At 35.4% G+C, this 11,255-nt stretch overlaps 1 protein-coding gene across 2 annotated transcripts; it reads right to left on the minus strand.

Annotated features, from left to right (window-relative positions):
• Nucleotides 1-331: 331 nt before the first annotated feature.
• On the minus strand, nt 332-2,477 carry LOC148878687 (plasmodesmata-located protein 2-like). Of its 2 annotated transcripts, XM_088958632.1 has the most exons (4): nt 2,295-2,477; nt 1,128-2,146; nt 844-972; nt 332-692 (listed from the first exon to the last, which is right to left on the minus strand). In XM_088958632.1, the coding sequence occupies exons 2-4, from the start codon at nt 1,876-1,878 to the stop codon at nt 685-687; spliced, it is 888 nt and encodes a 295-aa protein (XP_088814758.1). In that variant the 5' UTR covers nt 1,879-2,146; nt 2,295-2,477; the 3' UTR covers nt 332-684. The 2 variants fall into 2 exon arrangements, with proteins under 2 accessions (XP_088814758.1, XP_088814749.1); XM_088958623.1 differs by lacking the exon at nt 2,295-2,477 and having other exon boundaries at nt 1,128-2,234.
• Nucleotides 2,478-11,255: the final 8,778 nt, after the last annotated feature.

Below are 11,255 nucleotides of genomic sequence, written 5' to 3' on the forward strand. Positions count from 1 at the left end.
CGAAAGAATGTTTTACAGGTATTCACGATAAGTTCAACCAAATAACATAAAAGTTAAACAAAACTATCATCATATTGACCCAATAGTCTTAAAAGCATAAAATAACTAAGTACTCATAGCCTCTTTTCATGCATATAGTTTTTAATCAACTGATCATCTAATGCAATCTATCCTCCCTAAACCGAGTTTTCAACCTGAACTTCTCAGTCTAAAGAAAGAGGTTAGTTATCATATATTTGTGTCACATATAGGTATACTTCTTGCTTCATCAATGAATTATACGCAGTATAAGAGAGATGGAGAAAGAACATTGATGCTAGAAAGCAAGTGGTTTTGAAAGAAGGTAGTATTATTTTGATGGGGAAAAACTGGAAAAGAGACAAACAGCCACATGGCTACGAGAAAAAAGCCAAAACCCTTCTCTCCTTTCCAATTCCCCATCCTCTTCATTCCACCCAAAAAGGCAAACATTCATTCTTGCTTTCACACTCTAAATGCTTCCTTCCGAGCAAATTCGTCATTAAAACTTTACAACAAAAAACCCTTCTCTTTAATTATCTTTCTCCTCTTCCTTTCACCACCAAATCTTCCACCACAGAATCTGATTTCTTTTCCCAAAAAAAAAATACATAAATAGAAGGGAACCCACCTCAAAAATTCGCCATCTTCAGAATCTATTCCATCTTAATAATCTGCAAACATCGAATATCAAACACCATCCATAATATCAGAAACTTACAGATAATCAGCACCAGCAGCGATAATAACAACAAAGAAAAGTTCAGGATGAAAAGGGAGAAAGGAAGTGACCCGTCTAAGACTTCTTTCATTTTCCATACTAACCATCATGTTTCTTCATCAAAGATCTAATGAACATCAAACAAATAATAACAAATCCCACTGCTGCTGCTGCTCCCACAACAATTGCTATCGTCTTCCCTGGATTCTGCCCCGACCCTGACCCTGATCCTCCTGAATCAATCAAACACATCCAAGCACAAAGTTTCCATAACCTGATACTTATGAAAGCAGAAACGAATAGAAAATGGAAAATAGAAGAAGTAACTGAACCAAACTCAGAGAAGGACTATATTCAGAGACAGAACCGCTGTGTCTTTCTACTTTACCTGAAGATGATTTACTTGGGACCCCATTTGGGTAGTAACTGTAGCTAATATAGCATTTATGAAGATACATTTGGCCAGAGATCGAGCTTCCACACTCAACCTGGGCTTTCTGAACTGCACTTTTCACACACTCTGAACAATCTGCAGTGCCTAAATCCCCTTCACACTGAGCCAACACATAAACCGAATAATAGCTCGTCGTATAAAACCCACTAGTGCTCGCTATGCCATTCTCCAGGTTTTGAAGTGCGGCGTCTCTCCGCTCTTCGAAACCACTCCCTCTTGCTTCTGATGCACTACACATCTTGTAAAGCATATCATAGCCAGATCTCTGAGGAAACCCGGAAATCTCATAAAGAATGTAGCAACCGGTGAGCTGAACTCGAGCGGAAACGGCACTACCACACATGCTGCTCATCATTTGTGGGAGTTTGCTCACGCAGTTGAAACAGTCGGCATTACTGAGATCTCCCCTGCATTGAAATAGACCATTGAAGGCGGCCTGGCCTCCACCTGAGCTGCCTTTGTAGAATTTGGCCTTGGAGGACTGAGAAGCGAGAGTACCAAAAAGCGCACTGAGGGCTTGGGAGTAAACCCCAGATGGGTCTGAGAATGATTGGTTGGCGCAACCCTTGTAAACTAAGCTGGTATAATCTGAAGCAGCTTCGGCAGATGGAAGGAACCCAAAGCAGCCGAAGAGAATCAGGGTTAGAGAAAGAAGGCACAAGGATTGTCCGGATAAGAAACCCATCTGAAGGGGAATTTTGCTTCAAAAAATTACTGATATTTTTGAAGACTTTTATTGGCTGTGAGAGATGGGTTTTGTTAGAGATGAAGAAAGATTGATGGGCGTGATTTGATTTCTTTTTTATTTTTCCCCGTAGGAAAAGGAGGGATGGAAGCTGTTCTTCTTTGTGAGGGTTTTGCCTTGTAGTATGTGGGGTTTGTTCTTTCTCTTTGGATGCTTCAGTTCTCCAGTGTCTGAACTTCCCTTGGAGATGCAGAGATAACTTTATTTTCTACATAAAGGTGTAAAATTACAAATGAGTCATAAATAATGGAAACTGTAAATATTATTCTATTATATAATTATGGAGAATAAGAACAGAGAACAATGGCGAGGTGTTTTTAAAATTAATAATAATTAATGATAAAAAAAATGCATACCGTGTATCAGAAAAAATAATAAAAAAACAGAGGCAATATTCTCTAAGCAAGGAAGTCGTGACTGTGTGAACAATAGTGTAAAGAAGGACAAATAGAAAAAAAGAAAATGATTTTGTTTGACAGAAGTTGGAAGAGGTGTTTGAAACTTTGAATTTGACCAAAGCCAAAAGACTGTTACTAGTTATGTCTGAATTTGATTTTCTTTTTTTTAAAGGGTTTCACTTTCACATTTACATCATTTTTGTTCTTTGATAATTATGTATTCACTTAATCACCTGTTTTGAGGTGGAATATGAATATATTTGGGTGAATCTTGTTGGGGATTCCTAGGTTTAATTACTTTATTGAACATTTTGTGCGGAGAGGAATTGCATATTAGTCTTATTTCTGTAAAAATCTTAAATGCCTTAACCTGTATTGGTTAATAATATGGAAATAGAAAGAAGATCCATTTTTAGCAAGCTATATTTGTTGGGATTATTGTCATACAGTTATTTGCAATAAATAATGCACATTTAGAAGGAAAATAAATAGGGTTATCTTGTGTTTGAAACCGTGCTTATCTTGTGAATGGATCGTTTTGGTCTACATTAGATATGATTATAGCATTCGGCTTGTTATGGATGGGATTGTTTCACGTTATATCGTGGATTGGCTCTTTTCATATCTGAATCCATATTGTTATGGAAGCTCCTTCTTTGATAAAATAATAATTTTATTAAATTTTCAATGTTTATTAATAAAATAATAATAATTTTCACACTTTAATATTACTTTTTTAATTTTTTTATCATTAAAATAATATTTATACACTTAAATATTAATGATTTATTTTATCATATAAAGTGTAAAAATTGAACATTTACGATTGATTGTGTAGATCAATTTATAAATTGTATATGAAATGCATGAAAAAAAAAAGTGTGGACTGAATCAATTCACACCATCTGTCCACAATTCAGAACAACTATTTGGTTGTACTTTGGTATGGGTGCTTTTCACAATAGTGTGGAATGGACCAATCCACAACTACACACCCACCAATATCTACCTTACAAAACAACCCCTAAAATGACTTCTTTGAGATAGTTGCCTACAGTCATATTTTTATAACTTTGTTTGTAAAAAGAAAATTGATATAATTTTTTGTGGGTCCTTCAATTAAATGTTTGTTTGGTAGTGTGGTTCATTTGAAAATACAATATTTTAGTTCATTTTGATCCATGCCACTCGTAAAAAAATGTTCTTTAAGGTGCAGCTCAGTTCAGTCTTTTTTTTTTATGCCTAAAGGCAAGTTCATTCATTGCTTAGGTTACAAAGTAGAAAAATTAATAGCAATGAAAAATACAACAAAAAACGCATGTTAATCTTGCTAAGACGAAAACAGGTAACCCTAGAGAAAAAACGACTTGAGAAATCTCTGCAATTGACACAAATTTAAGTAATGCCAAAATAGTCGGTCAAATGCCTCCAATAGAGATGAAGCCACCAAGTGTGTCTCTCTATCAAATGAGTCTGAATCAACTATGCAAAACCCTCAAGGGGTATGGAGAAAACAGATACCATGGTACCCAATCCATGGCATAATTGAAAACGTAAAAGCAGGAGAGGCCCAATATTGCCTCATGCTACAAAACTCTCCCTCATGCTCCACCATCCAAACATTCAAGGAATGGGTCCCATAGAAAGCCAAAAATGCACAAAAGAAGTTGTAACTTGTAACTTTAGGGACGTAAAATGTGCAAAAAAAAAAAACACCCATCCATGTCATTATAGAAGTTAAAACATTTGGAGCTTGAACATTGACGGAGAGCACTCAAAGTTCACCGGAAAAAGGCTTGCCAGGAACGATAACATCATTACTGATATGGCATAATCCGGCTACTTCCTACTGGAGCTGACCTGGCTTCCAGCGACGACGAGAACGGGTTCCTAAAAGAGAAGAGTTTAGAGATCCCAGGGTGACTCACCTGGCGTGGATACTCCGATGGCTAAGTTAGAATACAGTGATAGTGTAGAATTTGAAGATGATAATAGTGAGAGCTCAGAGAGAAGACATTTCGCACAACAATTATAGTCATAGAACTTACCTTCACCCCTGGTGAGAACGGGGTCTTTATACACTAGCTCAAGTGGGTAGGTGGAACAGTCACTGAACCCCTGCTATGATGGGACCTGTCACGTGTTAGGTGGTTGAAGCGCCGCTATCACTTCCTGTCAGAACGGGGAGTTGGTGAACTAATGTTACCGTTATAAGTACGGTCCTGTGAGGTTCAGGAATGGGAGTGTATTCCATGAGGTGGTCATGCAGAGATATGTACGGTAGGTGAGCTTCCTGTAGGATACTGGGCTACTCGGTAGGGAGCTAATGAGTATCTAGCTTCTCGAGCTCGCTTTATACCGAGCTGGCTTGTGCCAAGTTGTCACTTGCGTTGAGTCATGTACACGTGTCATCTGTATATGAGGTCGGGCCAAATCACCCTTCATTAGTTACAAAATAAATGGATACCCATGGGAAACCCCAAAGGAACACCACACACAAATTCAACCAAGGCCCCATGGAAATAAGAAAAAGAGCAGAGGGAAAACGAAAATTAGAATGAATAGAACTAAAGATCCCAAGTCTGCTCCATAGGCCTGTATCAAGACAGTCATCTCTCAAATATGTCCAAAGAACATCTCCAACAAACACCAATATAAAGAAAAATAAATGAAAAATCACATCCATAGATGTGAGAGAGAAACCCTATTGCTATCTCATTTCAGTCTACATTATAGTATGTATTGAATTATGTCATTTTTACAACTTATTGTTCATGCTTAAATCTCGAAGACCAATTAATGCTACATTAGATGCAATTATGTGTATAAAGTAGTGCAATAAATTCCCAAAATGCTTTATAGAAAATTTTGTTTGACAAAAATATTCATACTATTCACAAAACACCGTAAGACATTTTCATCGAGTGTAGTGTGGTTTCTATAGTGTAGTTTCAACCACTCTAGAGTGGGGCCTAATAGATTGAGGGGCTCTTTGATAAGTCTTTTTGAGAAGATCTTCTAATAGTTCTGATAGTTAAAAGAGGCATTGAGCTTTTGCATTAAGACCTGAGCAGCCTGAAACCCATTTGGTTAAGGCGTGTCTTTCTACTCGAAGACGAATAAAAAAAAATGCAAAAGCTCCATCCCAAAAATTGCATGATTTCTTTTTGATGCATCTATTTTTGGCAATTAGATCTGTCGGAAATCAAATGGGAAAAGACCGAATAACAATCTGCTGGGCTTGTAAATAGCTGACAGTTCATGCAAAAAGATGCGCGAAATGGGGCCCAATACGCTCCATGCTTTATTGAGTCATGCCATGCATGGCACGATTGTGCAAGCCAAGGGTTTCAGGTCCGCGGGCACAGTCTTGTCATGGCCCGCGATACGGCCCAACATAGCCCATATATATAATATATTATAATTATATAATAATATATAGTATGTAATATATTAATAATATAAACAATTGTATACATCAATATTTATATATAAAATAAAAATTTTAAGATTTTTTTTTTAAATTTTTAAATAAACCTTTCATAATCCAAGGTCTGGCTTAGCCCAAGGCTCGGGTTGTGGGCCATGCTGGGCCAACCTTCCAAAATATCCCAAGAAAGGGAGGCACGGCCTGGAATGGCCCGCAGGCTGGCACAGCACGACTTGCACTTTACGCGGGCCACAAGCGGGTCATGCCATGCCGGCCCTCCAAAATATCCCAAGGGAGGGAGGTACGGCCTAGAACAACCCATGGGCCAGCACAGCACGGCCCGCACTTTGTGTGTGCCACAAGTGGGTCATGCCATGTCAGCCCAGCAGATGGATTGGTCTTATGATATCAAATCCGCTATATACCTAAAATGTTGTGCCGGCCCAACACCATCCACAGCTCTAGAGTTGCGATATTGAAAACACCCACTAAATGAAGGATTGGTCTTACAATATCATATCCAAATGGCTATATATCTAAAATTGTTTTTAATATCTGAATTGAAATATTATTCATTGGATTTAGATCAAAACCTTGAGTCTAAACCCAATTGGATATCAATATATCATATTACATCTAGATGCTATTAGATTTCAAAGTATATTCAGATTTAACCTAAGCCCACTTCATTATTTTTTTTTAAATAAATAAAACTAAAAATTATTGCCTTTCAAAAAAAATTATGTGAATATAAAATACTGAATTTTATTGCCTTTCAAAAAATAAAATACTGAATTTATTAATTCTAAATTTATCTATCTATCTATAGACTTGGATTTTAAACTCAGAGGAGGTCAAATCCACATACAATCTTATTATTTAGGGGGTGTTCTACAATGAATGGTTTTTCTTGTTGCCAGTTCCAAAAACAAATCAAAACCATCTTGTCTGAAAACAGATTGTTTATTAAAACAAAAACATAAAAAATATGTTCTCTATTGTTTGTGTGCTCTGCTTTCCAAACTGAAACAAAAAATATGTTCTTGAATGTGGTTTCAAAAACATGTTTTCATCTGATTATTTAACATCATGTTCCATAAATCATATAATTTCTATACTAACAATTTTCTTTTTGTTTTAAAAACCAAAGTTATGTTGATTCACAAACAAAACCAAATTATTATTTTTCTTTGAAAACAAAAACAAAATTCAAGAACATATTTTTGTTTTTTTGCTGATGTGGTGATTTCAAAAACAAAAATATTCATGTTTAGAATGCCCTCTTAATGAATGCAAGTTTCAAAATCCGAATATGACCGAATGATATAAATAAACTACATGGATTCAAGTCAAAATAATCAAATTGGATCTCATATGGAATGTTTGATTTTTTTAAGGAAACTCATATCTAACGTTGAACTTCGAATTTTGTTGGCAACCCTAATTACAACAAATACGTTGTTCTAAATAAGGTCCACTAAATATAGATATAGCACAGGACCAGAAAACCTATCGTTTGATCAAGTTTTGTATGCATTTCACCGATTCACCCTTGAACTGTTTACTTGTAGAAAACATGGTATTACTGTAACTCAAACTTGTTTGTTTTGTTTGGAATTTTGAATATGGAGGAAACTCTGTTTCATCTCTTCTATGCATGTCCGTTTGGTAGAGTAGTCTGAACCTCCTCTCCCTGGTGTTTGGTGTTTTAGACAAAGAAGACACTGAGGATGATGATGATCTTGTTGAGGTTTTGTTGGATTAATTTATTATCTAGACTGAATTCTGATCAGATGGTTGTAATAAATTCTTGGTTTGGTTTGGTGTTTTCTGATACCATTTATGGCTGCTCAGGAACTCTATTGTGTTTAAAAGGTCAATCAGGGTTTCTTTGGATGTGTTTATTATTCCTCTGAATGCTGCTGTTTCGAGGGTAGAGTTATTAATGATTCTGTAGTTAATAGGACTAATGGTCAGTTTATTTTTTGCTACAGGAGGTAAGTGCTTGATCTCTCTTCGGGAGCTATAAAAGCACAACTTGTGGCGTTAAGAAAGAGAATTCAGACTGTTGTGGACTTAAAATTATCTTCTTCTGTATGTGTCTCGGACTCATTCCACTCCATTTATTCTCTTTTAACTGTTCTTCTACTTTTTCTTCTTTATAGTTTGCTTTTGTAAATAGAACTTTGAACTCTGTGGCCCATGATTTGGTTGGAAGGGCCAGTTTTTTGATGAAGAAAGATTGTGGTTGTCTATCCTTCCTTTTTTGAACATTTCAGGATGTAATTGTGTTTTGCTGTTAGTAATAGCTAGCTTTTGGTTTTATCAAAAGATTCTATGGCTGAATTGCTGAACCGTTTTAACTTGATGAATGGGTCAAACTCACAAATCAAATATATATTAATAGAAAATTCTATTTTCTTTTTTCTTCTTGGTAATAACAATATTTTTTATTTGTAAGATATAATATTTGTCTTTTAATAAGATAAATATACGATATTAGAAAGATACCCTGACTTCCCATAAAAGTCTCTTTTCTCTTTATAATTTATATATTATATAGTTTTTTTTTTTTTAATTTATGATATAACATGTTGATTAACTTGACCCAAATGGTTGACCCTTGTCAATTGATGGCAAAACAGTTTCACTTTCGGTCGATTTTTAAAACATTGGTTAAAATGCATTATATTATTTTTAATAATTAATGAAGTAATTGATTAAGGGAATATTGTAAATGAGTTAGTGGGACTTAGGGATTCAAAAGTTGATACTATTAAAAGTTTGCAATGTAAATGAGACAATTAATGATGATTTTGGCATGAATTTTTTATTGTTTTTAACCAACCAAAAAACCTGACAAATTTTTGAGGGAGTCTTGTGAGTTGGCATAAACCCAACTCTTTTATAAGTATAATATAGATTGCATTGGTCCGGGTCAGTTGGGCTTGAGAAAAAACCCACCCCTTTTTTGGGTGGAGAGCTGGCCCAACATTTTTATATGGATTTGGAGCAGTCGGACACTGCAAGGGAGGCAGGCTACTGTACTCCTTTTGCTGGGTACGTAGTAAATGCCCAATCTTAATCAAATGAGAAAGATTTCAGCAGAGTTATGGATAGTAAATACAGATTGTCTATCTTTGTGTGTGTATGAGAGAGAGATTTTATTTTCCCTCTTCCTCTTGGGCTGAGGGTTGGGGGACCAGAAAAACAAACAAAAAGCAATGCATTAATATATTGTCTTTATAAATTGATGGGGCCCTTAATTAATTAGGGGTGTAGTTTGCGTGGATTTAGATTGGACTTTTGTCAAAATTTGAATGAGCCCAGATGTGAATTAAGGTTCAAAATATTGGAACGCTCCATACGTTGATAGAGACGAATCGGTAAGTGCTATTTAGTTTTTTTAAATCCGGTTCAGATGGGCTGATTTAAGGTCCATCAATCCCCTGAACTGGTCAAAACCCCGATACTTATTGGCCGAAATAGGCCGATAAGTATCGATATTTTGAACCTTAATGTAAACTAAAAATAATGTAAAAATGCTAACTTGGGCCAACCTAAGTTGCATCTTTATCACTGCGTTGTATATTCCCCCTCTCATTCTACCACACAAAAGAAAAATAAAAAAAAATGCAATGCATTAACCATTTAAGCCATTGGATGGACCATGGTTCAAGTTGGGTGTCATAAAAGGATGAAAAATTCTATTTAATAGTCAACATATTTTTCCAATTGATCAGCTCTCATTTCTTATTTTTTTTACCTTTTTTTTCTTTTATTTTAGTCTTGCAATTAATTTGTTGATACACATTATGTACTTAGAATTATAATAATTGTGCTAAAGGCAAAGACTATATTACCTTAAAGGCTTGAACAACTACAAATTTTTTGTATAAATCTGGGCAGATGATGGTAGTTGGTAGGGACCTAACTTAATTATTCATTTATTAATCATGTACTATTTATAGAGTAAGGTAAATTGCACAAAAAAATCAAAGGTTTCTAATACCTTAAAATATCTCTCTCTTGTTGCAAAAAAAAAAAAAAAAAGGAAATATCTCTCTCTTGAGTTTTCTGAAATCACACTGCTTTCACCTTTAGCTTTAAAGGAAAATCCCTAGCATTATTGAAAGAGGACTCATTCACATGGTGAGGGACTGTCAAACTAAAGGTGGCCAAAATAGGACGGCTGATGTGGCACTGTGTATACATCATGAATAGACATAAAATGTCAATAATCTAATTTTGTGAGACCCTCTTCCTACATCCTTATCTATATTTATGTTCTAGGTGAAGACGCAGATCTGCTCCTCACATAAGGCGCCTCTCATACACACATCCCATCATGCATTGGGAATATTTCCCATATTTGTAAGTTATTTTTCATGGGAGATGTTCTCAATACACGGTGGATGTATATGTGAAGCGCCCAAGTGTGAGGAGAAATCCCAGTCCGCTCTAGATATGTCAATTTTGAGTTTACATCTGCTCCCAAAGAACACGTATGCCCCAATGCACATATCAGTGTGCATTGAGAACATTTTCCGTACTTGTCATTGAGAGATGTTCCCAATGCATGGTTGGGATGTGTTGTGAGATGTTTTTGGGATGCTTTCAAACCAAAGAAGGTTTCAAACTGTATAAGTGTAAATTTATAAAAAAGGCTGTGTTAGTGTAAAATCAACACAAAGAAGCACAAATAAGGAAAGTACTTTTACCTCGCCTTATTTAATTGAGGCCATCCTTTTTACCAAAGGATGAGAAAGAGTAAAACTTTTTAAGAAAATAAAGAGAATATGAGAGAAGAATGTTTTTTTTTTTGTATGTGTGTGTGGGGAGTATGGGTGGCTTCAATCTAAATATCTGGTTATTCGAGCTCGGCTCGCTAATAAACTATCAGGCTCGAGCTCGATCTTGATTCAACCTAGAGATCGAATTTGGCTCGAGTCAAAAGATCAAAAGTTTGAGCTTAGCTCGGCTTGAGCTCGACTATGAATTAAATGTTTTATAAAAATAAAAAATATACATATAAAATTTCTTTTTTATTTGACATATAAAAAATTAATTATTATTATATATAAAAATTAAAATTTTATGTTATATATATATATGTAAAAGCTCGATTATACTCGCAAGCCTCTCAAAGCTTAATTTAAACCGAACCGAACTGAACTTTTCACGAACTGAACTCGAATAACTCATGAAAAACTCAACTCGTGACCACACCCTCACTGAGGAGAGGTGATGAACATACAATTTATCTATATTTTATGAGGTTTTTGCATGAAATTTTATGATGGTTTAATTAAATTTTGCCCTATTTTAGCTTGATTGCAAGAAAGATTTCAGGGGGAGCCAAATCAACAAAAAGAAGGCAAAAGCAAGAAAAGAAAACCCAAAATTTATCAAGTTCAGCCCGGCCCAGCCATGAGAGCAAGAGAATTTCATTCGGCCCAAGAAGAGCAAGTGAAACTCTTTGGAAAATC

Source organism: Nelumbo lutea, chromosome 1 (assembly GCF_056320005.1).
Source record: "Nelumbo lutea isolate HS-2025 chromosome 1, American lotus-T2T, whole genome shotgun sequence".
In the NCBI taxonomy this organism is placed as follows: Eukaryota; Viridiplantae; Streptophyta; class Magnoliopsida; order Proteales; family Nelumbonaceae; genus Nelumbo; species Nelumbo lutea.